The sequence below is a fragment of the Thamnophis elegans genome, chromosome 14 (assembly GCF_009769535.1).
Source record: "Thamnophis elegans isolate rThaEle1 chromosome 14, rThaEle1.pri, whole genome shotgun sequence".
Lineage (NCBI taxonomy): Eukaryota > Metazoa > Chordata > Lepidosauria > Squamata > Colubridae > Thamnophis > Thamnophis elegans.
Genome location: NC_045554.1, coordinates 454,515 through 481,771, shown reverse-complemented (window position 1 = coordinate 481,771; position 27,257 = coordinate 454,515). Strand labels below are relative to the sequence as shown.

At 60.5% G+C, this 27,257-nt stretch overlaps 3 protein-coding genes across 4 annotated transcripts in view; 1 reads left to right on the top strand and 2 right to left on the bottom strand.

Annotated features, from left to right (window-relative positions):
• Window positions 1–372: 372 nt before the first annotated feature.
• On the bottom strand, window positions 373–3,377 carry SOCS1 (suppressor of cytokine signaling 1). The gene is made up of 2 exons (XM_032231407.1): window positions 3,068–3,377; window positions 373–1,501 (listed from the first exon to the last, which is right to left on the bottom strand). Exon 2 carries the CDS (start codon window positions 1,424–1,426, stop codon window positions 818–820), a length of 609 nt encoding a protein of 202 aa, XP_032087298.1. The 5' UTR covers window positions 1,427–1,501; window positions 3,068–3,377; the 3' UTR covers window positions 373–817.
• Window positions 3,378–10,051: 6,674 nt separating this feature from the next.
• NDE1 (nudE neurodevelopment protein 1) lies at window positions 10,052–16,090 on the top strand. The gene is made up of 9 exons (XM_032231202.1): window positions 10,052–10,158; window positions 11,670–11,781; window positions 11,952–12,105; window positions 13,106–13,254; window positions 13,378–13,514; window positions 13,815–13,994; window positions 14,298–14,389; window positions 14,494–14,615; window positions 15,154–16,090. The coding sequence occupies exons 2-9, from the start codon at window positions 11,696–11,698 to the stop codon at window positions 15,245–15,247; spliced, it is 1,014 nt and encodes a 337-aa protein (XP_032087093.1). The 5' UTR covers window positions 10,052–10,158; window positions 11,670–11,695; the 3' UTR covers window positions 15,248–16,090.
• Window positions 16,091–16,599: 509 nt separating this feature from the next.
• Window positions 16,600–27,257, bottom strand: part of MYH11 (myosin heavy chain 11) — a 28,912-nt gene continuing 18,254 nt past the window's right edge. Inside the window, exons 20-41 of one of the 2 annotated variants that reach the window (XM_032230527.1) lie at window positions 27,148–27,256; window positions 26,881–27,012; window positions 26,170–26,376; window positions 25,626–25,763; window positions 25,024–25,319; window positions 24,523–24,735; window positions 24,283–24,427; window positions 23,981–24,187; window positions 23,437–23,541; window positions 23,198–23,350; window positions 22,588–22,836; window positions 22,118–22,330; window positions 21,678–21,890; window positions 21,361–21,522; window positions 21,023–21,151; window positions 20,527–20,615; window positions 20,269–20,392; window positions 19,979–20,187; window positions 19,433–19,541; window positions 19,084–19,256; window positions 18,813–18,845; window positions 17,089–17,173 (exon numbers count right to left, since the gene is read on the bottom strand). In XM_032230527.1, coding sequence (XP_032086418.1) covers window positions 18,821–18,845; window positions 19,084–19,256; window positions 19,433–19,541; window positions 19,979–20,187; window positions 20,269–20,392; window positions 20,527–20,615; window positions 21,023–21,151; window positions 21,361–21,522; window positions 21,678–21,890; window positions 22,118–22,330; window positions 22,588–22,836; window positions 23,198–23,350; window positions 23,437–23,541; window positions 23,981–24,187; window positions 24,283–24,427; window positions 24,523–24,735; window positions 25,024–25,319; window positions 25,626–25,763; window positions 26,170–26,376; window positions 26,881–27,012; window positions 27,148–27,256 — 3,400 coding nt within the window. In that variant the 3' untranslated portion in view covers window positions 17,089–17,173; window positions 18,813–18,820. Of the gene's footprint in view, window positions 17,174–18,812; window positions 18,846–19,083; window positions 19,257–19,432; window positions 19,542–19,978; window positions 20,188–20,268; window positions 20,393–20,526; window positions 20,616–21,022; window positions 21,152–21,360; window positions 21,523–21,677; window positions 21,891–22,117; window positions 22,331–22,587; window positions 22,837–23,197; window positions 23,351–23,436; window positions 23,542–23,980; window positions 24,188–24,282; window positions 24,428–24,522; window positions 24,736–25,023; window positions 25,320–25,625; window positions 25,764–26,169; window positions 26,377–26,880; window positions 27,013–27,147; window position 27,257 lie in introns of both variants that reach the window. The other variant, XM_032230526.1, reaches the window with a different exon arrangement.

The window sequence follows — 27,257 nt, the reverse complement described above, 5'->3', positions numbered from 1 at the left end:
GGAGTTGCAACTCTCGGGGGTGGGGGGCTCAGGAGAGGTGCCTGGGAAGTACTCAGAAGCCCATGAGCCACGCAGGGTCCCCTGCCCACCCCTGAGCAGGGAGGCTCTCCTGCAGGAGGGGTCAGCAGTGGGCAGGGCCCAAGGGACCCTCCAGGGGGCCCCTCGGCTGTCTCCTCCTGCCCCTCCCCCAGGAAGGATGGAGATGGCCCTGCCCAAGAGGGGGCTTTCTGCGCTGGGGGGTTCTTGGCAGAGATCCCTTTGGGTCAGAGAGGGATCCAGTGTGAAGCCCAGGTGGGGAGCTGAGGGGGATCCATCCTCCTCTTGGCTTTTTCCTCACCAACAACTCCCAGGACACAAAGACCAGAGAGAGAGTTTGTTTTCCCTTAGAAAAAGCACCTTCATAATAAGGTTTATTATTAACTTTTAGAAAAAATAGATATAAAGTAACAAAAATCTTTCTGCACAGCAGAAAATGACTGGAAAGGCTTTTGAGGGCCTCAGTTTGTGCAAACAGTTCAAGTGTGTAAACATTGGAAGTCAAGTGTTCAAATTCAGTGGAACTGCTACAGAATCGAGAGGTCTCAGTCCCTGGGCTTGTAAAACAATCCAGCCAGGGCTCTGCTTCACGTCTTCCCAGAGTGGCACAACGCCCAGCGCCACAGGCGGTTTGCCCCCGCAGGGGCTCCGTTTCTCCCACAACGTCCGCGCCACAACTGGCTCCCTGGACTGCACCCCCCCAAGGCACCACTTCCAGCGCAGGGACCCTCCTCCTCCTCCTCCTGGTCTCCGGTGCATCCACCGGCATAATGCTTCCCGCTCACAATTTAAAGGGGAAGGACTCCAGGTAAGCCTTCAGGACCGGGTTGAGCGGGATGCGTGGCAAATTCTCCCTCCCAAAAGTCGCCACAATGTTTTTGCGGCAGAGATCCTGGAGTGACCGCAGGCGGTCCTTGTGTAGTGGGGCCACCAGGACCTTCCGGGGCGAGTGGACGTAATGTTCCAGCAGTTTGAAGAGGCAGTCGAAGGCCTCTTTGCTGCCCTCCAGGCTGAAGCGGCCGGCCTGGAAGAGGACCCGCACGCTGGTAGGGCCGGTGGCCGTCTTAACGCTAACGCTGAAGAAGCAATTCTTTTGCCGGCTGTCGCGCAGAAGGAAGGTCCCCACCAGCTCGTCCTTCAGTTTCTCGTGAGCAGCGCTGACCGACAGCGGACCCCAGTAGAAGCCGCACTCCTCCAACAAGGTGCTGGTGCGGACAATGATGCCAAAGTCCTCCTGTGAGCGGAAGGTGTGGAAGTGGGTGTCCCGCGGGCCTTGCACTGTGCCATGGGGGGGCCGGACCTGCAGAGCGGCCCGGATGGGGGGCTGGAGCCGGCCTCTCAGCCCCGCTGCAATTCCATGCTCAGGCGTGACGCTGCTGTGTGCTACCATCCTACAACCGAGACCCACTGGAGCTGCCTCCCATCGCGGGGGGGCCCAGGGGGGGCCTGCTGTGTTGGGGATCACCTGCCAATGAGAGAGAAACAAAAGAGGTCACTTGGGATCCACCGCAGGAGGTCAAAGGAGCCCCGCTTGGGCCACACAAAGAGGAACATCCGGAACCGAAGCTCTGCCAGGCAAACCCAACTCATGGCTGCCTTGGTCAGGAAAGAGGCACCCCTCTCTGCCGTGGCTTCCCCTTCTCAGCCACAGAGGCCCATTGACAGAAACCGCCAGCTCAGCTTCGGGCCTTTTCCATCAGATGCTCCGACCGCCAGCCCTCCCCCGCCCAGCTTCTCTCCAGGAACAGAGGCAGAGTGAAAGACCAACCTTCGCGGCAAGATATTTTCGGCCTCCCCTCCCTCACCACAATGAGTTGCTGTGCCTACGCTCCTTCCCCCCCTTTCTGGTTTTAGTCTGAATGGTTACGAGAAGGAGGGAAGTCTCATCCACCAGAATCTCTGCTCCCCAAGTGATGTATGGAACAGAGGCTTCCTGGCACAGAAGCAGCCCCCAGCCCCACCCCCCTGCAAAGCCTGTGCAGGGCAGATTTTGCCCCATCTCTTCTCTCCTCCTCTCTGGTGGGTGGGAAACTCCCCCTAAAAGAGTACAAGAATTTGCTCCGCCCTAAAGCCCCCCCCCAGGTGGACCCCAATGCCCCCCTTTCCTCAAAGCCCAGCCATCTTTGGGACCTGTCTGCTTGCCAGATCCCTGCGTAATCTGAGCTCTCCCTCTCAAGCAGCCCCTTCCCCCCCAAAGCAGCCTTTCAGATCGGCCTCCCTAAAGAGGATAATTCCCCTTCAAAGGTTCCTCAGTTGCTCTTCCTCACTGCTGCCGTTTCCCGAGGGGTCTCCCAGCTGGGGGCAGGAGGAGGTTCTCCCAGGGGAGCCCCGAGAATCCAGGACTCATGGGGGGGGAGAGTCACTGGGGAGGGGCAGCGTGTAAATGCAACCAGTAAAAGGAGGAGCCTCCCCTTCAGCAGAAGGGGAGAAGGGGACAGCTGACCCCTTCTGGGCTGAGGGATGCTGGGCTTCTGCAGGTGGGCGGTCACAGCAGCGCCCCCAGCCCCATTGGCCTGCCGACAAGAGCAGGCGCGCCTAGTGGCACTTAAGGGAGCAACTTCGGGATAAGGACCGACTGGAATTGTCCTCCTTGAACCAACCAAGGAGACTGGGGGGGGGGGGGCTTTTATGGGGCTGCCACTGAACTGCCCGCCCCAGGGGCGAGGCCGGCAGAGGGCAAGTAGGAGCCCCCAGCGGCTGGGCCGGAGGAAAGCCCCGCGCCGCCCGAAGCTGCCCCGCAGGCTGGCATGTGGGGAGGGCGAAGAGAGGCGCGCGTGGCGGGGGAAGAGCCTTCAAGCAGCCAGCGGGAGGCGAGGAGGGCGAGGCGAAGCCGCCCCTTCCAGTTGCTCCACTCCGCTGGAGGCGGCCGCCCTTCCCCGGAGCGCAGGGGCCGCTGCTGGCCTCCCGATCCCGCCGGCTCCGGCTCCCCTAACAGGCGCCGTCCGCGGGTTCCTGCAGGCGCCGGAGGGGACTTCTCACTCGGCCGCGTCCCGGAAAGACAGGCAACCACCTCCCCGCCCAAGGCTCTTACCGGGGGCGCCTGGGCGTCGGCCGGCTGCCTTCCCCGCCCGGAGCCGCGGGGCCGGATGGGGGACGCGGCGGGGCCGCTCAAGGCCGGGCCTCGGCCACCGCCACCGCCGCCGCCGCCGCCTTCTCTTCGCCGCCGCCGCCGCCGCAGCTCTCCGGCGAAAAGGACTCCCGGCGGCCGCGGCTCGCCAAGGCTGGGCCCCGCTGCCTTTGCGCGCTGCTTGGTCGGGGCGCCGCGGTCGCCGCAGCCGCATCGTCCGCGCCGGGACCGGCCGCTGGTGCTGCTCTGGGGCTGCTGCGGAGCTGCTCTCGGCGCGGCGCCCACCGCCCGTCTGCTGGGCCGGCCCTCGGCGGGGGCTTTTGAGGAGCTCAGGCCCCGCCCCCGCCCCGCCCCCCACTTTCGCTTTCCCTCTTGGGCGGGGGGGGGGCTGGGCGGCTGCGGAGTCGTGGCGGCTCCGGGAAAGGCGAGCGCTTGCGGGGAAAAGAAAGGGAAAGCGAGCGGCTGGGGCGGGGAGGGGGCTGGGGAGGGGGCTCCTGGCGGGCTGCCCCTCTCCTCTGCCGGCACAGTCGGCCCTGCCGCTCAGGCGGAACGGGCACCCCCAGTGCCCCCCTCCTGGGCCCCGCAGTCCTCGTGCCCGGAGGAGGCTCTGGAAGGGCCGATGGGACCCTGGACCAGAACTGCGACCCCCCCATCCCACCCTCCCCGGGGCCACCGTGGGCTGGGAAATCGCAACTGGCAGCAGATGGCAACGCGGGGCAGGCTCGCCTTGCGCGACCTCTTGGCTTCCCTCGGCCCCACTCTAGGAATGGGCGAAGGCGGGAGGGGCTGTGGAAGGGCAGGGGGCGGCCCCAAGCCCGGGGGGGGGCTCCGAATGCTGGCGGTGGACGGGGGGAGCTCAATGGAAAGGGGGCAACGGGAGGCGGGCAGGCTGAGGGGGAGGGGAGGGTGGGGGTCCCAAAGTGGCCTGAAGCGTCGCCTATCGCCTCCCCTCGCCCCCAACAGCCTCTGCAGCCGCGGAGCCTTCCAGAGAGGCCTCTGTTTACTCGAAGCCCCGCCGGTTTCTCCTCTGCCGACCCACTTCTCAGAAAACAGGCGGGCTGTCAGCTGTCCCGCTGGGTGACTTTTCCTTTCCCTTTCCACCCCGCCCCCCAGGGACAAGAATGACTTGGCAGCCGGAGCGGCACAAGATGTCCTGGGCTCGGAGGTCGGGAGGGGTGGGGAGGCGATCCGGGACCGCATTGGCTGCTGCCGGACCAGGTGAAGGAGCGCCGGTTCCAAAGAACCAGCCGAGGGTTTTTCACGGGAACCCAGAGCGGGGTGTTGCATCAGGAACTGCGGAGGCTCCAGCCTGGAAAAGCCACTTCCTGTTTAACAGCCAGGCTCTTCCAGTGAATTTGCCCACTGCCCAGCGCGGCTTGGGGCGGGGGGCACAAATTGGATCAATAAATCAACAGGGATTTCTTGGAGAATAAAGGCCACCCGATGCGCCCCCCCCCCCCAGTTGAAGGCTATCCTGCAGAGAGTTTGTTCACAGGGCTGGTAGCTGACGGGCAGCCCCCTCCCATCCTATGCCAGGGGGCTGGACCAGGGGGCTGCCTGGCTGCCCTGCCACTTAATTTCCAGCAGAGGCTGAAGGAGCCGGGGATCTTTTCATAAGAAGGGGTGGGGGTCTTCCTCTCCTCACTTTCTCTGGAAAGGGCCTAGCAGAGCAGTGAAATAATGTAGGAGATCCTGTCAGGAGTGTCCAATAATCCACTGCTGCTCTGAGTAGGGGGGGGGGGGTCTCAGGCCCAGGGAGTCCTTTCTGCCCCCCCCCAAAAAAAACTTCAGTGTTTCCATAACTGGGAACAGAGCAGCTGTCCCTGTTCTGCTTCTCAGTAGATGCCACTTTTCCTTTGGTCCCCCCCCCTTCTCTGTCCTCTCTGTCCCCTGCCCCTCCCTCCCTCCCTCCCTCTCACAAGAGGCTTTCCAGCAAAAGTCCTTGCTTCACCGTCCCAGATTCCAATAAGACCTTTTTTGGAAATCCCATTAGAAGCTGATCAGGTTGAGATAAGTGATGGGAGAATGAAAGCAGGATGTTACTTTTCTTTTCCTGGAAAGAGCCTGCAGCTGCTGCTTCTTGAAATCTGCAGGACTTCCAGAGAACCACTGGATTTCTTGCCACTTTTAAGCCAGGAATCTTGGCTTCCACAGCCCTCGGGGCAAACTGGGCGGAGGCCCACGGCTTTTGACTCCTGTTTTCACTTGAGAGTCTTACAGGACCTCCAAGTCCTGGATTATTATTGGCAAGGATGCTCAAGCCAGCATGAACATAGGCTTTGTGGCTGGCTTATGTCTTCCTGTGTTTTTTTTTTTTTTCTTTTTTCCACAAGACAAAGTTTTACCTGAACTGGGTCTTCAGTCTAATCCTATGCAGATCTGAGCCTCCAACTTTCAAACAGCAACTACAGTATTTTTATGCCTGTTGATCTCCGGGTGCGCTTCAAGGTGCTACTTGTCACCTACAAAGCCCTTCATGGTACTGGACCTGGGTACTTGAGAGACCGCCTACTGCCAATTACCTCCACTAGACCGATAAGATCGCATAGATTAGGCCTCCTCCGAATTCCATCTTCCAGCCAGTGCAGACTGGCGACTACCCGGAGGAGAGCCTTCTCGGTGGCTGCTCCGTCCCTTTGGAACGAACTCCCCGTGGAGATCCGGACCCTCACCACCCTCCAGACCTTCCGCAAAGCCCTTAAAATCTGGCTGTCCCGGCTGGCCTGGGGTTAAAGACTCTAACCCCACTCGAATTGTATGACTGTTGTGTTCTTAAATGATGTAGTGTCTTTATGTTGTAAATTGTTTGTTCTTCCCCCCCCCCTTTTGAACTGTGAGCCGCCCTGAGTCCCCCCAGGGAAAAGGGCGGCATACAAATAAAGTGACTATGACTAAAAGGAGCCTCGGGAATCCCTCTTTCCCTGAGAGGTTCCTGGCTTCATCTTTTAGGTTGAAACGGTTCTGAACAGGCAGGATTGTTTCCAGGCTGGGAATAAATGTCTGAGTAGTGGACTAGCTCAGTCTTACTTGCAGCTAGGCCCCAGAGGCTCTGAGCAGAGGTTTGCAACCGAAGCTGCCATGGAGACTTTTTGCTCTCTTAAAAAAGGGAGGCTGGTTTCTCTTGTAGGAGGCGCTTCAGAAGAAATCTAGACTTTCAGGGTGCTGATCTTACCAGCATCAAAGTCACTTCTGTTTCTGAAGCGGTTTCTGATCCTCCAGAGAGACTGAAACTGCGCTTTCTATCTTCTCTTCTGAAGAGGCTGATTTCAGGGAAACCTAACCACGCAGAGATGAAAGTGACAAAGCTGAGCTGGACTGCAGATCGACGCCTGCAAGTCCCAGGATTCCATGCAACCCCCACTTCCTCCCTGGAGATGGCTCTGCATTGAAGACTCGGTCAGGTGGTGGTCTCGCTCTCTCACAGGAAGCGGTTCCTGGTCTGTTAGGTCACGGCCAGGCCGGGGGGGAGGGGGGGCAGATGGTAGAGGAGGAAGGGGGATGGCCTGGGGGCTCCTTCCAAGGAAAAGCTTGGAAACTCACCAACCTGAGGAAACCTTTGACAGACCTGTTGGGTTAGAAAGGGGGGGGGGGTTTCTGTCTTCCCATAAAACCCAGAAGTAGCCAGGCCTGGGTGGCCTTGCAGAGGATAGGCTGCTTCTGACCATGGGGGCCCTCTGGGAGCACAGCTGCCATGGATACCTCCAGCCATTCAGCACTGCAAAGGGGGTTTCTCCACCCCTCCCAGAAGCCCAGAAGGGGGAGGCAGGGGAGGGGTTCAAACAGAGGAAAAAAGCAGAGTCCGGCAGTAGAACCCTGCGAAGATGGACGTCTTGAATGAGGTCCAGCCCCATTAAGGTTGAGTGCATGTTGTATCTCTCTTGTCTTCCACTTTTTAAACTTTTTAGTATTCCTTTTCCTGTTTTTTATGTAAGCCGCCCGGAGTCTTTCAGGATTGGGCGGCATATAAATTTATTAAACTGTTGGCCACCAACCTCCGCGTAATTCACGGCCCACAGACTCACCACCGCTACATACGGTAGCAGAAAGCAGATGTGCCCTGGGGGAGTGGGAATCCGCTTGGTTGGGCATTCGGTCTGCATGAATCCCGAGAGCAGAATGGACATGGCCGAGGGATTTGGAGGCTGAGGAGGGGTGGACTTTTTGAGCGCACATAATACATAGGTGGGGGTTGATTCAGAGAAGGAAATGGGAAAGCAGTTACATTAATTTGCTTATTTGTGGCTCTGCTTCTGAGGAAGAGCGGTTGTGTATACACAGGAGGCAGAAATGACCGAAGTATCAACGGTACAAAGATTACTCAGCTTCCAAAGAAATCCAGCATGTCAAGAAGAGGCACCTCTGTACGCTTCCGCCCCCTCCTGGCCGGCCGAAGCTTTTGCCGCAGTCGTTCTCCCTCCGGAATCTAAGGCTGGTCAGTGGGGACAGAGAAATGTCGGCTAGAAGGGCCAGAGCCCAGGCTGGACCGTAGATCGGCTCGTCTCTCATCTGCCTCTCCTTGTCCTCTAGCCAGCTCAGAGACACCATCAGTGGCCTGGCTCCTTCTGCCTGTCAACTGGGTCTGTTTCCAGGAATGGTCCTGTAAGGTCTTTGCCCTTGGAAGGCAGCCTTGGTCCTCCCCCCTCCCTTCTTCTTTGGTGAAATTGGAAAATTCAACAGGAGAGGAAAGAGAAGAGAAGAGAAGAGGAGGACAGGAGGGGAGAGAAAGAGAAGGGGACTTGTCAGGCCTGATCCCAGAGATCCAAGGCTGCCTGCCTACGTAGGGGGCAGACAAAGGCCTAAACCTTTTCACCCCAGAAAGAAGCCGCTTTGTAAAACATTCCGTTCCTGCTAGTTTTTTGTGCAGCAAGGAAGGTGTCTGGAGCTCCCCCTCCCATTCTTTTCCTTTTGCCCATGTGTTGTAATATAGTTCCTTGTCTAGGTGTGAGTCACCCATGGCCCAGTTCATACCAGACCATGCAGAGCCACACTGAACCACACAGGAGAAAACAAACTCCTAGAACGCCATAACATCCTGATAGTGCATAACATAACATCCTGAGATGTGCCCTACCATTGACGTCCAGGATTTGACCATATATAGACTGAGCAGTAGATTAGAAATTGTACTTTTACAGGCTGTTTTTAACCACATGCTGATTGCTCCTCCTGCCTTTGTCCCATCTCAATAAAAGGGGCTCTCAGACCCCCAATCTGGGTCGTCGCTCCATCCCAAGAAAGATCGTGTCCTGTCTTTTCTCCACATTGGCCTCATGGACGAACCACGGGAACGTCACATTTGGTAGCAGAGGATGGTTACTTCACACCCATGTTGGACCTACTGAGCTGAGAGCCAGGAGGTTAGGAGGAGGCTGTTGAGGCAAAGGCCCCTTTCTCCACCTGAATCCCCCGAAACGGCTCCTCCTGAACGGAGCAGCTCAGCCAAGGTGAGGCTGGAGTGGATCTCTGCAGAGACCGAACTGCAAGGCCCCCCCACAGCAGGGCCTGGCCGGAGGGGAGGGAACCAAATCCATGCAAGGCAGCCCTATTTAGAACCAAAAACCTTTCCAGGGCAAAGAAGAGAAGGGAAGTGGGTGGCTGTGGTGTGAATAAATCAGCTTTTAAATGCTTTAAGACTATTAGGTTGCAGGAAGAACTGTGAACTCATTAGGCGTAATGAGATAAAATGGGGATTTAATCTAGACTGCAACGCCCACGCCAGGCTAAAATTAGACAGCCGGCTTTTCTGCCTGTCTCCACGCAAGCTGGGAAGCCTAGTTTAGTTCTGTGTGTGCAAATGCCCTCAATGCCCTCTTCCTGTGCTTTGGCTGAGAGACTCCTTGCCCAAGGGGGCCTTTGCCCACTGCCCCCCTCCCACCCCAGGCAGAGAAGAATGATCCCCAGTCTCCCCTTCACACAGGGAAATTCTTTTGAATAAGAAGAGCGATTTGAGAGTGGCCTGGATGCCCCCTTCCACCCCAGCCTCCCTGGCCTGCCCTTCCTTCAGGTGCCCCGGCTGGCAAAAGGGCCAGAGAGGCTGGGAGTGAGACTCTGCATTCTGGCAAACAGGAAGAGCCACCATTAATTATCAGGTTATTATGATCTTGATTCACAAGGAAGAAGAGACCCATGAATTAGCACACCTTCTTAATTGAGAGAAGGAAATTGGGGCGATTGAATGGCCTCCCTCCCTCCCTCCCTCATCAGCTCCAGAGGCCTGGTAGCATCAGGAAGTGAAGCTGTTGAGCCACCTCTGGTCTTTTGGACCCACAGACACATTGGGGTGTGCAGGATGGAGGCCAGGGGACACCCAAGGAGCTTTCAGTCTAAATATTGACCTGAGGAGAGGCCATTTGATAGCGATGTGGTCATTACTTACTCCAGCCTGCTCCTGCCACACGTGGGCTCCACATTAAAGTGTGGGCCATTCCTAACAATCTTGGCCAGCCCACATGTTGCCTTCAGTGGGCAGCTGGAATGAGGAGGAGGGAGGGAGGGAGCTGGGACTTGTGTGGCTGGCTGGCTGGCTGCCTGCCTGGATGGATGGATGGATGGATTCCTGCTTGCATGCCTGCCTGCCTGGATGATTGCATGGGTGATAGGATGGAAGGATGGGTGGCTGGCAGGCTGGCTCCTGGCCGCCTTCATCCTTGCCTGCCTGCCTGGATGATTGGATGCATGGTCTGATAGATGGATGAGTGGGTGGGTGGGTGGCTTCCTGCCTCCCCCCCCCCTGCCTGATGTGTGAATGATTGGATGGATGTTTGGATGGGGTGGGGGATGGGGGGGTCTGCTCCGCCGTTGCTGGCTGCTTTCAATAGCTCCTCCCTCCATCTCCGCCCTGGCGCGCGCGCGCCTCCCCCATTGAGAAAAAGAGCCAGAAAAGATACAAAAGTTTCAACGCTCCAGCGGCCCGCGCCGATTGGAGGAGCGCGGCAGAGTCGCGTGACTCAGCGGCCAATGGGAGCCCGCGCAGAGGCCGCTTCTGTTGTTTCGGGCGGCCGAGAGTTGCCAGTTGAGCGGGGCGGCGGCGGCGTCTCCTCCTGGCCTCGGGCGCGGTGAGTGGCTGCTGGCTGGGCGCAGAGACGGGGCCGAAGCTTCGGGGCCGGGAGCGAGGGCACGAGGGGGCTCTCCCTGCCGCCGTTCCCGCGGCTCGGGGGGAGGGAGGGGGCTTGAGAGGCCGAGGGTCGCGCTTCCTGGCTCCCCTTTGCCCGCCACCCCGGTAGGCAACTTCCGTGTCGGGAGGGGGGTCCTGTGTGCCCGAGAGCGGAGGGGGCGCTCCGACGCCAGCTTGGCCGGTGGGCTCTTCTGCTGGGGTCCTCCCCCCCCCCAGCCCTTGCAGATGGTCCCCCACGGCCAGCCCCCCTTTCTCAGCGCCGTTGGGGGGGCAGGTGAGGAAGTGACCCACGGAAGCTGAGCCGGGGGTGCAAAATGCCCTCACTGCCAGCGCCGGGCGGGGCGAGACGAGAGCCAGAAGCCTTCGGGGAAGGGATCTCGCTCCCATGCACGACCCTCCTCTGGCTCTAGCGACCCTTCGCACCGCTCGGGAGGGCTTGGCGATTGAAGCTCCAGCGCCCAGTACGAAGTCATTGGCCGAAGGTCCTCCGGTGGCGGCCTTGACCCCCCCCCCCCTCTGGCCGCTTGGGGAAGGGATGGCGCCAGTTTCAGACCCGAGGGGCGTTTCCCTCTTGGCCGGAGACCCCTGGGCTCCCCCATCAGAGGCTTCTGGCATGGGTTGAGCGGGCAAAAATATTTACGAGTAGAAGGGAAACATTTTCTTTGACCTCTGAGTCGTATTTTGGAGCGAAATGTACAGAGGTACCAATGGGAAGGGGCTTGTCTTTAAATTAATCCATATGCAGTGTAAAAATAAATCCAGAAAAACTGTAAAGTCCGTGTAAATTCATGCCATGAAAATTGAATAGAAGGAAAGGCGCATGGCCAGCAGAGGACGCCTGTTCCCCCCCCCCACTCAGAGTTGAGGGTGGCCTGAGGAAGGGGCAACCTGTGATGGGGAGGGACCTGGGCCAAGGGGTGGGACGGGTGGGCAGCCTCACCCCTCTCCCGTTTGAATGCCCAGGCAACAACAGTCCAGCTGTGGGGCATCCCCTGAGCCTCCTGGCATAAGGGCTCAGCTTGCAAAGATGCCCCACAATCTGCTCCGTTGGGCTCTCGAGGGAAGCATCTGGAGGCAGTCTGCGCCTGGCCCCATGGGACCTCCTGCCCGCCTGGCCGAGGGGCTCCCCGTGTTGTGGCCTTCATGTTGCTGCCACCACTCCAGGCAGTTGAGCCTCTTCCTTTGGCCCAGCAAGCCACACGCAGATCCACTGGAGGAGCAGAGAGAAACTTATTAAATGCCTTTTTTAATTCAGCCGGATGATGATCTCTCGGACCAACCAACCACAAGCCCAAATGCACTGCTGCTTCTTCCCTCTTGCCACAAAGTGCCTCTATCTCTCTTTAAAAGCGCATCTTTATTTAAAAAGAGACCAGAAGGCTGGCAGGGATGTTCTCCTGCGTGGCTGGTCCTGGTGGGCTCTGCAACCGGCCTGCTCTCCCCCATTTGCAGGAGGATCATGCCAGGCGGCTTCTACCATGACAGACCCTGAAAGGAGCCCCTTCCATTCCGCAGAGGACGAGATCAGCTACTGGAAGGAGCTCTCGGGCAAATACAAGCAGTGGTAAACCTCCCCCTCCGGCTTCCCCGGGCACCGAGCAGCTCCTGGGCAGTGGGCAGGCATGGGGACCCAGCATGGGGCGGAGTGGGGCACAGCCACCTGCCCGGTTCCTTGCCCGGGGTCAGCCTTGAGGCTGCTCGGCGTGACCGGCTCCTGCCCCCCTCTGCCCTCAGCGTGGAGAGCGCCCAGGAGGAGCTGCGGGAGTTTCAGGAGGGCAGCCGCGAGTACGAAGCCGAGCTGGAGACACAGCTGCAGCAGCTGGAGACTCGAAACCGTGACCTGCTCTCAGAGAACGCCCGGCTGCAGATGGAGGTGGAGACGGCCAGGGTGAGGAGGGGGGGGCCAGGGGCGCTCCTGTAGGCCAGGCCGCCTGGGGGAGGAGAGCCGGGGCCCTGGGAGTCCCGGCGTCGCCTGTGAGGGGGGCTAGAGCCAATTTGGGGTGCAGAAAACATTTCACTCCTGCAAGGGCCCTCCTGGCCATTAGGGGGCGTCTTTGGAGCTTTCTATTGGGGGAGGGGAGGGGGAGGAGAGGAACTGAGCCCTGGGTGGGCACGGAGGGGGAAAATGGGGGCTGCAGGGGCTGTTTTAAGGCATTCTTTGAACTGGAGGAGGCAGAGGCCTACCTTGCAGGGGTGGCCTGTGCCTAAGATTTACTTTTCAGCCAGGGACGTTTCCATGTAGGTCTTGCCTTCATTTACACAGAGGGGGGGGGGGTTTGCAGGTGTGGCCTTTCAGGGCACTTAAAGATGCAGAGATGGGCATCTCAGTTTCAGCTGGATGGTTGAGCTTTGCCTGCTCTTCACGCTCCGGATGTTGGCAGAGTTTGGCCAGGGGAAATTGGCCGCTTCTGGGGGCTGGTGGAAGGAACGGGGGGGGGGTGTAGATAATGCGAGGCTCAGCAAAGATTTAAGGAAGGGAAAAGGGACACTGCCCCTCCCCTGTCCTCCCCTCAAGTGCTCGGGGCCCCTGTTTTTAACGTCGTGACCCCACAGTCCCATCACCTGACGAAGCGGCTCTCGGACAGGGAGGGCCATTTGGACAATTGGGTCATTCATCCATGCCCCCCCCCTCCTGCATCCCCCTCCCCCCCCAGCAGTGCTGGAACAGAGACCCATTGAAGCTGCCCCAGCTGCCAGGTGGCAGAGGGAGACCGAGCCGAGGGAAGGGCTCTGTTTCTCAGGGGCAGCGTTGGCATTCAGAGCCCTGTTGGGGGGGGGGGGGAGAGACATCAAGGCAAGTGAGGACTTGCAGGTGAGGGGGGGGGCAAAGGCCCTCTGGCACAGCCTGTGCGAGTGACACCTTGTCCTGCGTGATGGTCTGGGGCTAGGAGAAGATTGCCAGCCAACATGCCGAGGGGCACCAGCAGATCTCGGCCCTGGAGGAAGAGCTGGGCCAGGTGGGGGCCGCCCGGGACCAGCTGCAGAAGTACATCCGGGAACTGGAGCAGTGCAACGATGACCTGGAGAGGGCCAAGAGGTACCCGGGCGGACGGGGGGGGGGTGGGGGCAGGGCTGGCTGCTCTCAGGGGGGCCCTGGAGTCTCCCCATTCACCCTCCCAGGCCTTGAGGCCCGGTAACGCTCGGCCTGGGCTCCTCGCAGAGCCACCATCATGTCCCTGGAGGACTTTGAGCAGCGGCTGAACCAGGCCATCGAGCGCAACGCCTTCCTGGAGAGCGAGCTGGATGAGAAGGAGACCCTGCTGGAGTCGGTGCAGCGGCTGAAGGATGAAGCCAGAGGTGGGTGGACAGCTCCTTCGGTCCGCCCTCTGGCGCTCCCCAGCCGCTCTCCGTGCCAGAAGCCTCGGAAAGGCGGAGGGTTTGCCCGGCACAGAAGAAGAAAGGCCGGGGAGGGAGGAGGAGCGGTGCAGGCATCAGCCCCCTTGCAAGCCCTACTACTCCGACTGCCAGTGGCAGAGGGAGCCTCCCCCCCCCCGAATCGCCTGCCCACCCTTCCCTGGCCACAGTTGTGGCTTCAGAGCCCTTTGGGTGGGGTGGGGGGCAAGGTCGTCTCGCTCTTTAGCTGTTTTGGCCCCCTAGATTTGCGCCAAGAGCTGGCCGTGCAGCAGAAGCAGGAGAAGCCGAAGGCCTCGGTGGGGGGCTCCCTGCAAGATGGGCGGACGGACACAGCCATGCAAGCCTCCTCCTCCAGGCCATCGACCCCGGGGGTCCCCCAAGGGCCAAGCAACGGATTCAATACCCCAGGAGCCTTCAGGAGAGGTGAGAAGTCTCTCCCTCCCCCCCTCCCCCCTCTCTCCCACACACACACACATACACAGAGGCCATGAGGCAGTAGCGCCCCCTGGTGGGGAAGGGGAAGAAGTGGCTGTACTCCAGGCCCCAGTATGGCCAGTGTCCACCTCCCAGTGGGGAAGGGGGCTGGGGTCACTGGTGGCCTGGAACAGCATCTGGGTAGAAAAACCTCAAATCTGGTTCCGGCATCAGTTCAGGACGAAGCTCTTGAGGGAGATCCGGGATCCACCCCGTGGTCCCCTTGCAAATAAAGCCTCTTTTTGAACCGAGGTTTGGAGAATGGCTCTGGTGCAACCCCGCTGACGCCAGCCGCACGGATATCCGCACTGAACATCGTGGGGGACCTCCTGCGGAAAGTTGGGGTGAGGCTTTGGGGGAAAGCTGGATTTGCCCCCCATCCCTAACCAAGCAGGGGACCAAGGCGGGATTGTCCCAGGACTGACCCGGCCGTGCCCTTCGCTCCTAGGCCCTGGAATCCAAGCTGGCCTCCTGCCGAAACTTTGTCTACGACCAGAGCCCCTCCCGACGCCCAGCGCCCCCTCCTCCCTACTTGGACACCTTCGAGAGGCGGCTGAGCAGCCCCCAGGGGTGAGTCTGCGGGAAACCCTGCGGGCGGGGGGAGGGGGCAGTGCAGAAACCGCCTGTCGGTGTGGCTCTGAAAGTGCTGAGCACCATGGGGGGGGGGGAGGCCTTCGCCCCCAGAAGGGGCGCCCTCTCAACTCACTCCGTGTCCCCCGGATGCGCTGGGATCGAACGGGCCTCGGCCGTGCCTTACAAGCACAGGTCTTCTCAGCCTGTTGGTGAAAAGAGGGGCGTTCCGGGAGGCCCCCCCCCCCTTGGCCCAGAGCGGAGGAAATCGCTCCCGCCTTCTTTTCACTTGAAGCCTTTGGCCCTTTGCTGAAAAACATGGAGGGAAGCGCCCGCAGATACGGCCTTCTGGAACTGGCGCTCTTCAGAGGGGCCAGGAACTGCGGGGGGGGTGGGGGTGGCAGTCCCTTGCCTGGGACTGGCTCTTCTGCCCCAGGAGCACTTTCCTCGCCTTCCCTTGCTTGACCCCCCCCCCCCACTGTCTGCCCTCCTGGCCCCTCACAGGCTCCGGGGCCCTTTGCCCCTTCTGATTCCACAGGCCGGCCAAAAGACTGGACTTAGGCACACGGCCATCCAACCTGGCAGGGCCGGCGAGCCTTCCAGCCCAGAGGGCAGCCCAGGTGCTCTTCTGAGGGACTTTGGGGCCAGCCGGCGACGGGGGAGAGAAGCCGTCTGTGTCTGGAGGACGAGGGAGCCTGTCTTGGGTCCAGCCGGCTGAAGGGCCACATCAAGAACCTCGCAGGAGAGCCAGAGACGGTTCTCTTTGCCCAGCCAGGGGGCTCTGCTTTCCTTGCCGGGGAGACTAGAGTCCCCCTCTGGCCCTGGCTGCCTTCCTGCCTCCGGATGGGCCCCCAGAGGCCCTTGAACGGGGAAGGAGGAGAAGAAGGAGAAGCCTCTTCTTCATCTCTTCCTTCTGGAGAAGCCTCCAGGGATTCTGAGCCCAGCGTTTCTGGACACCACAAGTGTCTCTTTTGGGCCTCTGAAGCTGCGGCCGGCCTGGCCAAGGAGGAGCCTTTCCCGAAGCGCCTGCTGAGCCCCTGAAGTGCCCCCCAGGGGGCTCCCTCTGACGCTGCTGGGGGCCGTTGGCTGGGAAAGGGGGTTGGGGTCTCAGGTAGCTCAGCAACAGCCGTTCTGCCTTACTGGATGGTTTCTCTTGCTGGGAGCGCAGGGAATTCAGGGGCCCCGGCAGAGAAATCTTCTGAACAAAAAAAGGGCAAGCTCCCCTCCTCCTCAGCCGACAAGGCCTTGGGGCGATGGGTGTTGTAGTCCAACCCATCTGGAAGTCTGCCATTCAAAGCTTTTGCCCTGGTGCCTTCATCCTCTCCCCCCTTTAAGCTGGGCCTTTTCACCCAGGCAGCGGATGAGAAGTTTCTCTGGGGAGAATCCCTGAGGAGGCTCCGATTGCCACTTGAGGGGAGGGGGCCTTTTGTGCACCGGGAAAGGGGTCTAGTAGGATTATTAAACTGGTTTGTCATCCAAAACTGCTGTGCCTCTGTTTCCACTTTGATTTTCCTCGGCTAGCACCGAACAGAGCGGAAAAGTGGCAGCAAGGAACCATCCTGTGGTCTTGACAAAAGGAAGCAGCTTCCTCTTAACACAGGGGGGGGGGGGGGTGTCAAACACAGGGCCTGGGGGCCGGATCTGGAAACAGCGAAGGACCGGCCCAGGGTGCCTCTGCCAGCAAAAATGGAGCTCGGGGGGGTTGCAGGAGGCCGTCAGAGTCGAAAACAGAGCTCGGGAGCCCGTTTTTGTTGGCAGAGTCCTTGGGCCACCACGGGTGCCCCCAAAGTCGAGCTGGCCACACTCCCCCCCGGCCCTGCGAGGTCAAACACAATCCTGATGCAGCCCTCAGTGAAATCAAGTTTGACATCCCTGCGGTTTCAAACTTATCTTTGCAAAGGCAGTATGTTTCTAGTCCTCTGCCTGAAGAGAGAGACGTTTGTGAGTTGTCCTTGGGTGATTTTTTAACAACTTTTATTTGTGTGTGTGTGCGCGCATGTGTTAAGCACAAAGGTCATCCCAAGTAAGAATTGTTTTCTCCTTCGTTCCCTCCCTCCCTCCCTCCCTCCCTCCCCCAAAGCAGTGACTCCAAAAGGCCCTGGGTTTTAGCAACTTTTGGGGTGCCTTCTGAAAGGCCAAGAGGAAAGCACAAGAGGTTGGGGGGCCAGGGCAAGGGGGCTTCCTCTCCCAGGGGTACGCAGCGCTTCTGGTGTGGTCAGACAGGACATGGGCGTGGCCCTCGCAGAAGGGCAGCTGCCCAACTAGTGTCTACAGGGGAGTAAAGGCAGCTGTGATCGGGGAGGGCGTGGCTTTGGGACAGGCGAACAGACCCAGAGTGGCCCCCCTTTTCTTTTTCGGGTGCAGCAGTCAAACGGGCAAGCGTGGAGGCGGAGGGGGGGGGTGCTGGTTAGTCGCTGGATTTTGTGCCGTTGAAATTTGCGTCCCGGGGGTCTCCCTCTTCCTCGGAGCCTTCGGCGGCATTTTCGACCGACCGCCTGCCGCCACCGGCACCCCCCGATCGGCGCGAGGGGCCGAAGGACACCGGCTCGTTCCCGCGCCTGCAGTTGGGAAAAAGGATTGAGGATGAAGAGCGGAGAATCATTTGGCGAAAGGGGGGCAGTGGGGGGTCCACTTCTAGGGAGCCGGTGGGGGCTTAAGAGCAGAAGGTGCCCCCTGGAAGGAGAGAGATCCTTTCAGAAGGTCTGGCCAGAAAAAGGCCTCGGAGATGCTGCTGGCTCCCCAAATTCCTTTAGCCTTCTTCCTGCCCTCCATGCCTTGTGGCAGAGAGTTCCCAGAGCCGCTGGGGCATTCCTCCGACTGAAACTCCCTGCTGGCTGCTTTCTAGCCCCCTCCATCCCTCCCCCTCCAAATGCAATTCGCCTTTTCTACACTGAGAAAAAGGGCAAAACATTCTCCCTGCATTGGAGACCCCCCTTCGATCAAGGACTGAGCCGGGGGCAGCCTTTTCCCAGCGCCTGGTGCGCCTTTTCTGCGGTGAAAGCAGGAGAACAACGTGAAGGGGGGGGGGAGCTCTAATTGCTCAGCTCTTGTGCAGGAACAGAAAAGGCCAGCGGAAAAGGTGTGTGAAATGCAGCAGCAGGAGTTTGGCTTTGAGTACACACACACACACTCTCTCTCTCTCCAGTGGTGGCAGGAAAGCCGAGTGCTGGTGGTGAAGGTTTCCTGCCAAGGAGAATCTACAAATATTACAGAAGGAAGTGGCTCAACCGATCGGGAGAGGTTTGGGGGAGTTGGGGCTGATGCGTGAATTCCCATCTCAGGGTGGGGGACAGTCACGGTTGCAGCTGGAGGGGGGGGCTGGCAGGGGCACCAAGAGGAAGAAAACCGGACGGCCGCCAGGGGTCCACCAGGGTTAAAGAGCCAAGGTGGCACAGTGGTTAGAGTGCAGTACTGCAGGCCACTTCAGCTGACTGTTATCTGCAGTTCAGCGGTTCTAATCTCACCGGCTGAGGGTTGACTCAGCCTTCCATCCTTCCGAGGTGGGTGAAATGAGGACCCAGACTTGTTGGGGGCTGACTCTGTAAACCGCCTAGGGCTGAAAGCCTATGAAGCGGTATATGAGTCTAACTTTGATTGCTATTGCTTGGGGTTGGCTGCCCACCAGACCCAGGCTCCAAGGAAGCCGGCCCCGGCTGGCTGCTTTTGCCTCGCAAACAAAGAGGTGGCTTGCCTGGCAGTGTGATGGGGCAGCTCCCCCCGCCCCCCCTCGTGCCAGGGCTATTCATGCTTCAAAAGCAGCTGAAGGAAACACTTTGGGCCTCCTCCGCACGGCTCCGTGGCTCATGAAATCAGCCGGGTTTCCTCCCAAAGCTCCCACATGCACCGGAGGGAAGAAGCTGTTTAGAGCGGGAGTCTCCACCCTGGGGCCCTTTAACACTCCTGGGCTTCGACTCCCAGAACGGAAGGGGGCAGCTTTCGCCCCCCGTCTGCATCCCATGGGGGGGGGCTTTGCTCCTTTGCGCAGTCCCTGCCAGGCCCCGCGTGGCTGCTGGGTTGGGGGCCCCCGGGCGAGAATGGAAGGGCGCAGGGACCTCCCGGAGCAGAGCAAACTGTAATATTTGTTTCTCGGAAGAAGCCCGCCAGGCCTCCAAGCCTCGGAGTTTGGGTTCCTGGGGGGCTAAAGGCAGGTTGGGGCTTTGCCATCGCAAGCAGGCTGCCAAGGAGAAGGCCTGGTACCTGCTGAGTCACTGCGGAGCTTCTGGGTTCCCTCTGAAAGAGAGAAGTGTCCCAGGGCATCAGCCCCAGCCGGAGGCACCTTTGCTGGCAGAAGGGGGCCTGGTTGGGGGGCCCCCGGAGGAGAAGGGCTGGCTTCCTATTCTCAGCTCCTGCTCAGTCCTGCCCAACCAACTCAGCCGCCAAGAGGAAGCGGGTCGAAGGGAGCCGGGCAACCCCTTGGCTCCCACCGTGGGTGGAAGGGGGTGAAGGGGCTGGGCAGGAGGGGCCTCACCTGAGCTTGCTCTTCAGGGCCACCATCTCCCGCCCCATGGCCTCGTTGCTCTCCGTGGCCTCGTCCAGCTCCCGCTGCAGCTTCCGGCGGCTGGCATTGATGCGCTGGGACTCCTCCTCCGCCTCCTCCAGCTGCCGCTTCAGCTGCTTCACCCGGGCACTGCCCTTGTCTGCCTGGGGAGGGGGGAAGAGGAAGAGGCCGGCAGGGGCTCCAGAGCCGGTCCAGGGGGACTTCGAGCCGCCCCAGTGTTTCCGGAAGGGGATGATGGGAGTGGAGGTCCCATTCAGCTCTGCCACAGCGCTCCCCACCTGGCCACGAATGCCTGCGGCCTGGCACAGCTGGCACCCACCTGGTCCTTGTACTGCTCGGCCTGCTTCCTCTCGTCCTCGGCCTGCAGGAGGCTCTCCTTCAGCTTCTTGTCCTTCTGGCGCAGGGCCTTGGCCACCACCTGCTTTTCCCTGGAGGAAGGCAAAAGGGGGCTCAAAGGGGCTAGTCCACATGAAGCTCTCCAGAGCTGAAGAGCAATGCAAAAACAGGACAATCCTCCGCCTTCAAATGAGCAGCCGGCCTGTTCCTTTCACGGAAGGAGACCGGGTGGCATCCAGGCCGAAGGAAGGAAAAGGGATGCGCTTTGCTCGAATGGTTTCCAAGGAGGCTGCGTGGATTTCCAGAGAAAGGGTCCCTCTTTGCCCAGAACGGAGGGCAGTGTTGAAAGGGGGGCACTTTTCAGGTCTGGCTGAGCGATTCAGTGATGGCACCTCAAGGTTCCCCTCGGAAGGTTCCCAAGACCAGCCGGGAGGTTTGGTGCCAAACAGCTGGATGCACACCTGGACACCCAGACTACAAACACCCCACACAACGCAGCCCCCCCCCACTGCCCCCTTTGGGGTCCCACCTGGACTCCTGCTCCACTTGCTCTTCCAGCTGGCTGATTTTGGCCTCCAGGGCCGCAATGGTGGCCTTGAACTTGGACTTGACGGCTCCCTCCATCTCCTGCAGCTTCGACCGCAGCTCCTTGTTCTGCCGCTCCAGCTGCTGGCGGGCGCTCTCGTTCTTCTGCGCCGCGGCCCGCTCCGTGGCCAGCTCGTTGCTCAGCTGCTCCGACTGGAAGGGGGGAAGCCAAGGGATTTGCAAGCCCTGCTTCTTTTTCCAAGCCCCCCCCAGCCCCCCAGGGAGGGAGCCTACCTGTTGCACGGCCTTGCGGAAGCGGTCGCTCATGGCCTCCATGTTGCCCTGCTCCTCCTCCAGCTCCTCCTCCATCTGGGAGATCCGGGCCTCCAAGCGGCGCTTCTCGTCCTGCAGGCTGGCCCTGGGGGGGGGGGGGCGGTTGGGGACATTGCAAGGGGCCAGCAGCTGAGATCCACCCCCCGCCCCCTCCAGCTCCCAGGCCCAGTGCTGGGCAGCTCATCCGAGGTTGCAAGGCCAGCCACCTCGGGTCCTTACCTGCCGGAGACGGAGCTGGCCAGCTCTTCCGCCAGGTCCTCCTTCTCCTGCTCCGCCTGCTTCCGTGCCCGCTCAGCGGCAGCCAAGTCCTGCCAAGGAAGAGGCTCCCTGAGCACCTCTCCCTACAGACAGGTTGGACTCCCCAAGACCCCCCTCTGGGGATCAGGGCTGCCATTTAACTCGCCCCGAGGGGGCTCAATTTGATGGGATTCCCCACTTGGGCAAGGGAGGTGCTTTAAATGGCTGTTTGGCCAGATTTCACTCCTGTTTTTCCCCTGGGGTTGGGGGGGGGCTCTGCATCTCCCCCCCCCCAACCTTCTGCCCCAGAACCACTCTGTGCAGAGGGTGGCCGGAGTGACTTCCATGACTGATGGCAGAGCTAGGTCTTCTCCCTTCAGCCCTTCACTGTTCCTCCTCTCTCTCTCCCTCCCTCTCTCTCCCTCTCTCCTTCTCTCCCTTCCTCTCTCTCACACACTCAAACGTCCCACCAGCTGACCTCTTGCAGCTGCATCAGCTCTGCCTCCAGGTTCTTCGCCTTCTTCTCATTCTCCCGAGCCGTGGCAAAGACCTCTTCCCGGGCGGCCCGGGCATCGTCCAGCTCCCGCTGGAAGTCCTTCATCTGGGCCTGGGGGCAGAGTCAGGGGGTCACTCCTTAGCTCAGGCCTTCCCCCTGCCCCCTCCCTGACAGGAGGCAAACCCCCTCCTCCCCCAGACAGCCCCATCTTCCGGGACCGGTGGGGGCAGGGGGAGCACGGGGGTTGTCCCCACAGTGCGTCTGGAGCCCCCCCCTGGAGAAGCGGGGGGCTGCTCCAGAAGGCGGATGGGCCTCCCGACCTGCAGTTTCCGCAGCTGCTTGATGGCCTCCTCGCGGCCCTTGATGGCGGAGTCCACCTGCCCTTCCAGGTCTTTGAGGTCCACCTCCAGCTTCTTCTTGGCGGCCGCTGCCAGGCCCCGCTGCTTGCGCTCGTCCTCCAGTTCTACCTCCAGCTCGTGCAGCTGGTGAAGAGGGAGGGGAAGCCGGCAGGGGTGAGGCCATGCAGCGTGGAGTCTGCAGCTGCACCCAAAGCCTCCCGCGCCCACTCAGGAAGAGGTCCCTTCCCTTCCGCTGGGATGGGCGGGATGCCCACCACAGGAAACGGGGCCTCCTCTACCTGCTTCTGCAGCTGCCGGCGCTTCTCTTCGTTCTGCTCGTCCCGGGCTTGCAAGTCCCTCTCGAACTGCCCCTTCAGCGCCTGCATGTTGACCTCCAGCCTGAGCTTGGCATCCTCAGTGGCCTGCAGCTCATCCTCCAGCTCCTCCAGCTGGGTTTTCATTTCTTCCATCTGCTGCTCCAGGGCCCGCTTGGACTTCTCCAGGTCATGGACCTTCGGAGACAAGAGCGTGAGGAAGGAGGGAGGAGGAGGAGGAGGAGGGAAGAGGAGGGAAGAGGAGGAGGTGGAGGAGGAGGTGGAGGAGGAGGAGGAGGAGGAGGAGGAGGAGAAGAGGAGGAAGAAGAAGAAGAAGAAGAAGAAGAAGAAGAAGAAAGAAGGAGGAAGGAGGAAGGAGGAAGAAGGAAGAAGGAGGAAGGAGGAAGGAGGAAGAAGAGACTTACGTTTTTGCCAACATCGTCCTTGGAGCTCACGAGGTCTTCCATCTCTGCTCTCAGCAATTTGTTGGTCCTCTCCAGCTCGTCCTTGGCCTCCAGGGCCTCCTCCAGAGCTCGGGCCAGTGAGAGTGCTTTGGTCTCCTTCTCTCTGGCCTCGGCTTCTGCTCGGTCTCGTTCCTCAGCATATTTGGAAGAGATGTTCTTCTCCTCCGCAAGCATCTACGAAGGAAGGAAGGAAGCTTAAGGAGCAGCCCCCCCCCCTGGAATTCCTCTTACCTGCCTACACAATTCAGGTGACTGGGTGGAACATTAACATTACTAAAACTGCTTTGATGGGACATGCTAATTTACGAAAACCTTTGTACGAATGCAACATATGTGTTCATGTAGTGGACCACAGGTCAACAATTGCATCCGTGGAATGTCCAGTTGCCCTAGAACAGAGCTTGGGGGGGAAGGTGTTCGATCACTCTCACCTGGTCAAATTTCTTCTGCTTCTTCTCCAGGTTGGAAACCATCTGACGTTGGTTGTCCAGGTCAACCACGAGGTCGTCCAGCTCCTGCTGCAGCCGGTTCTTGGTTTTTTCCAGTTTGTCGTATGAAGCCGCTTTTTCCTCAAACTGCTGGGTGAGGCCCTCGACCTCCTTCTGGAGCCTCTTCTTGCCTTCCTCCATGGCTTCGATGGTGCCAAGATACTCCTGCGTCTTCCTCTTGGAGTCCGAGAGCTGCAGGGGGCATCCGGAGACAGAGGCAGGAGGACTCCTCGAGTCTGTTCAACCGGGCAGCCCCCATCTTTAAAGGCCAGCAGGGGAGGGTCTCTCATTCCTGGGCAGCGTGGGCCCACCCCCCGTTTTGCATCTTCTCTCAGGCCAATTGCAACCAAAGGGATGGCCCCATGTTTTGGAACACTGACAGGCATTTGAATGTCCCCAATGGACAGCCAGATAGCGGGACCCAGGGAAGACTTCACCCACCGCTCCTAATGTTGCAGTTGTTGGGCTGAATGACCACTTGCGGTGGGTCTGAAACAGCCATAAACCCCAACCAGCCTTACAAGAACTGTGCGAGGATCACAACTGCTCCTACCTGCACGTTTAAGGTTGCCACCTGCCTCTCCAGGTTCTGCTTGGCTTCCAGCTCTTCCTCCAGCTGCTCCTGCAGGCCGTTCTTCTCGTCCTCCATTTGCCGAAGCTTGGTGGAGAGGTTGAGCTTCTGCCGCGTTTCCTCCTGCAGCAGCTCCTGGATGGCGGGACGGCCCTGGGTGAGCCCCTTCCCAAAGACCCACCTCAGCCTTCCCCAGATCGGGGCCCCCCCGAAGCACCCACCTGCGTGTCCTGCAGCTGGGAGCTGAGAGTCACCACGTCTTTGGTCAGCTTGATGCTCTTGCCCTCGGCTTCGTTCAGGAGGGCCGCCATGCTTTCCGCCTCTGCCTAGAAACGGAAGCGGCATCAGGAGCGTTGATCTGCCTTGCACTCGATTTCCAGCACGGATCGCCTGCCTTTCTAGGAAATGGCCACTCGGAAGAAGAAGAGCATCAGGCGGATCCGGGCTGGTGGTTGGGGAGGGAGGAGGGCCCCCTTCCTCAGCAGCGGAGGCCTCTCTGCCACTCAGCCCCTCTCCTGCAGCCACCAGCCCCACCTGCGCTGGGGAAGCAGCCCCGACAGGAAAGGGGAGCCAGGAGGTTGGTGGGATCTGGGCTGAAGGGGACTCCCTTCCGAGCTGACCCCACGGAAGGCAGAGCACCATGGAACCCCGGCTCTGCCTCCCACCCGCCATGGACAAGGAAGGCTCAGCAGCCGGTCGGGAGTCCGGGCCCTTCCCCGGCTGGCTGTTTTCGTCATCCCCCCACCCCCCCCACTCCGGAGTTACCTGCAGCTTGTGGACTTTCTCGTTGAGCTCCGTCCGGACTCTCTCCCCATCGGCAAACCTGGCCTGCAGCTCCTGGACCTGCCCCTCCAGCTTCTTCTTCTTGTTCTCCACCTCCTGCTTGGCCTGGTTGAGCGACCGGATCTCGTTGCTCAGGTCCGCGTTGCCCTTCTCCAGCGTCTGCTTGGTCTTGTCCAGGTTGGCCTTGGCCTGGAAGCATCGGAGAGGCTCAGCCGGGCAGGGGGACGGCCGGGCAGGGTCTCTGTGGCGGGGGCCCCCTCCCGCTTCCGCCCGTCCGGGGTTACCCGCTTGAACTGCTCCAGCTGCTCAGCCAGCTCCTCCACGGCCTGCGTGTGCCTCTGGCGCATCTCCTGCACCTGGGCCTCGTGGGCTCGCGTCTCCTCCTCCAGCGCTCGCTTCAGGACCGTCACCTCCTGCTCCCTCTTCGCCCTGAGCCCCAGCACAAAGGAGCATGAAGCCCCTCCGTCCTCCCCTGACCGCCCCCCCCTTCCCGCCCGGCCCCTCCCTGGGCTCCCCCGCTCCACCTGAGCTCCTGCTGGGTGGCCGTGCTGTCCAAGGTGTCTTCCAGCTCCGTCTTGAGGGCCTCCAGCTCCTCGCCCAGGTCCCGCTTCTGCTTCTCGGCCTTGTTGCGTGCGGCCCGTTCAGAGTCCAGGTCCTCCTGCAGGTCCGAGATGTGGGCTTCCAGCTCCCGGATCTTTTTCAGCGCATTGTTCTTCTGGCTGATCTCATCTTCCAGCCTGGGTGACGGGAGCAGAGAGGAGATTCAACCCACAAGGCCAGCCGGGTTGATGCGGAAATGCTGGTCTTGTCTGGGGGGCATTGAGGGATCCCCACGTGCAGAAGGGCCGGAGGGGGCAGCTGGCCAGGTGGACGTGCCTCTGGAACGCCACGGCCCTGGAAGACCAGCAGCCAAGGGCGTCCTCTGCACTCCAGTCCCCTGGAGGCCACCTGGCCCCTTCACCGTCCCGAGGCTCCCGGCCATCCAGGAGAGCTGACCCGGGGTGGGGGAGGAGAGAGAGCCCCACCTGGCCAAGGCTGCTTGCAGCTCCTCCTCCTTCTTGGCCAGCTGCATCTTCAGCTCAGCAATCTGGGCCTGGAGGTCAGCGATCTGCTCGTGGAAGTCGCTCGAGTCCCCCTCCAGCTTCCTCTTCATTTTCTCCAGTTCTTGCCGGCATTTCTCTTCCTTCTTCAGCCGGACTTCCAGTTCCGAAATCATGGACTCGTGCTTGTTCTTCAGCTTGGTCAAGTTCTTGGCTTTTTCCTCCTCCTCAGCCAGGTTTGTCGTCAAATCGCTGACTCTTTCCTCCAGGAGCTTCCTTTCCTGGGGGGGGAAAGAGGCGGAAAGACACCTTCCCTGAAGCCTGGAGCAAGAGGCACTCGGGCAGGGGTGCCCACGGGGCCTGGGCAACCGCTGAAATGGCTCCCCCAGCCAGGACCGAGAGGTTTTGCCTGTCTCCCAGATGCGTCCTGGGTGACCGACCCATCGGAGGCAAAATAGCCTCACTGCAGAACTGGCTGGCCCCCCCAGCTGCCCCCTGGGCCGGCCTGCACGGGAGGGGGCAGGGAGGGGTCCCTCTCCTCGTTTCCCTGGCCCCGGAGCCCAAGGGGAGGGGGAAAGGGGACCGACCTTGGAGAGCTTGCTGTTATGGTCTTCCAAGACCGAGATGTCGTCCTCCATCTTCTTGATTTTCCCTTCCGCAGTGACCTTCTCCAGCTGCAGCTTCTGCCTCGCAGCTTCTTCCTCCTCCAGCTGGTCCTCCAGGTCCTTTGGGGTCACAAGAATGGGGAGAAGGAGTGAGGTGGGGACGGGCCCAGTGGCCACTCACAGCTCCTGCCCCTAAAGCCTCCTTTGGCTTCTTCCTTGGGAAGCCCTGGAAGCTCCCAGCTGAGCCGTCTCCGGCCTCTCCGACTCGGCCTTGCACACAGCAGGCAGAATTTAGGCACTCCCTACAAGCCGCTAGTCCTCACGGAGGTGAATCTTAGGAGAAACCGTGCCAGCATGGCTCGGAGTGGCTTTTCCCTGGTTCCCCTCCCAGCCCTCCGATGGGGCCGGAGCCTCTGAGCCCAGGAAAGCCATTTTGCTCTGAAACTCCTGGAAGAGGCAGCGGGCGAGGCTCAAGGCAAAGGGCCCGACTGGGGCTGCCCTCCGGCTGCCAACCCCGCCCGGGTACCAGCATCTGCTGCTGCAGCTTCTTCTTCTCGGTCTGCAGCTGCTGTCCACGCTCCTCTTCCTCCTCGATCCGGGCCTCCATCTCGTGCAGGATCTCCTCCAGCTCCTGCTTCTTGGCAGCCAGGCGGATCCGCATCTCCTCGGCCTCCGCATAGAGCTCGGTCTCGGCCTGCAGCTGCTCCTGAAGCAGGTTCTTCTCTTCGCTCAGCTGTTCCGGAGGGAGAGGAGGGCGTTCAGCTGCAGGAGGGGGGGGGGACGCCCTGCCTGGGGCACCGAAGGCTTGGCTAACCGCCCCTGGTGGGCTCTGGTGGGCTGAGAAAGCCACGCCTGCACCTCCCACAGCGCCCCACCTTTCGGCTTCCAGATGTTTCTAACGCAGTGTTTCTCAACCTTGGCAACTTGAAGATGTCCGGACTTCAACTCCCAGAATGCCCCAGCCAGCATTCGCTGGCTGGGGAATTCTGGGAGTTGAAGTCCGGACACCTTCAAGTTGCCAAGGTTGAGAAACACTGTTCTAACGTCTACAGTAGGTTGAGAAGGCAAGAGGGCCGGTTGGCCAGTGGCTCCTTCTCCGGGCATCCCAGGGTCGGCCGGGCACCCTGAGCAAAGCCCTCCACAGGGCAACACAGCTCGAGAGCAGGTGCCCACCCTCAGGTGTGCTGTGGGCCAGCCCTTCCCTGCGGGGACTCAGGAGGAGCAGGTGGGCTCACACCTGGCTGTGCTTGAGCGCCAGCTCCTTCAGCTCCGCCTGGGTCTTCAGCTGCCTCTCCGTCACCATCTTCAGCTCCTCGTCCTTGGCCTGCATCTCCTCCTCCTGCCGGGTGACCTGCAGCAGCGGCTTCACCTGCGGAGCAAGGGTTTATGGGGCGACTCCTTCCCAACCACTCTGGGGTTCAGCCTGCCTGGCCCAGCAGAAGCGAGGCTGGCCTTTCCGGGGGTCTGAGGGGTGGGTGGGCCTCTCCAAGGACCAGCTGCTTACTTTGGTGAAGAGTCTCCACCACTGCCAGTTCCTCAGCTTCAGGTAAGCAGCACAGTTCCTCTGGATGACCTTCATGGCGGTCAGCTGCTGCTGCCTCTTGGCAAAAGCCC

What these genes read in the sequence shown, in the direction of transcription:
- SOCS1 (XM_032231407.1), bottom strand. Translation starts at nt 1,426, where the DNA reads ATGGTAGCACACAGCAGCGTCACGCCTGAGCATGGAATTGCAGCGGGG.
- NDE1 (XM_032231202.1), top strand. Translation starts at nt 11,696, where the DNA reads ATGACAGACCCTGAAAGGAGCCCCTTCCATTCCGCAGAGGACGAGATC. An exon ending in TCGGGCAAATACAAGCAGTG is followed by an intron (nt 11,782 to 11,951) that starts GTAAACCTCCCC and finishes CTCTGCCCTCAG; the next exon opens with CGTGGAGAGCGCCCAGGAGG. An exon ending in CCCAGGAGCCTTCAGGAGAG is followed by an intron (nt 13,995 to 14,297) that starts GTGAGAAGTCTC and finishes TTTTGAACCGAG; the next exon opens with GTTTGGAGAATGGCTCTGGT.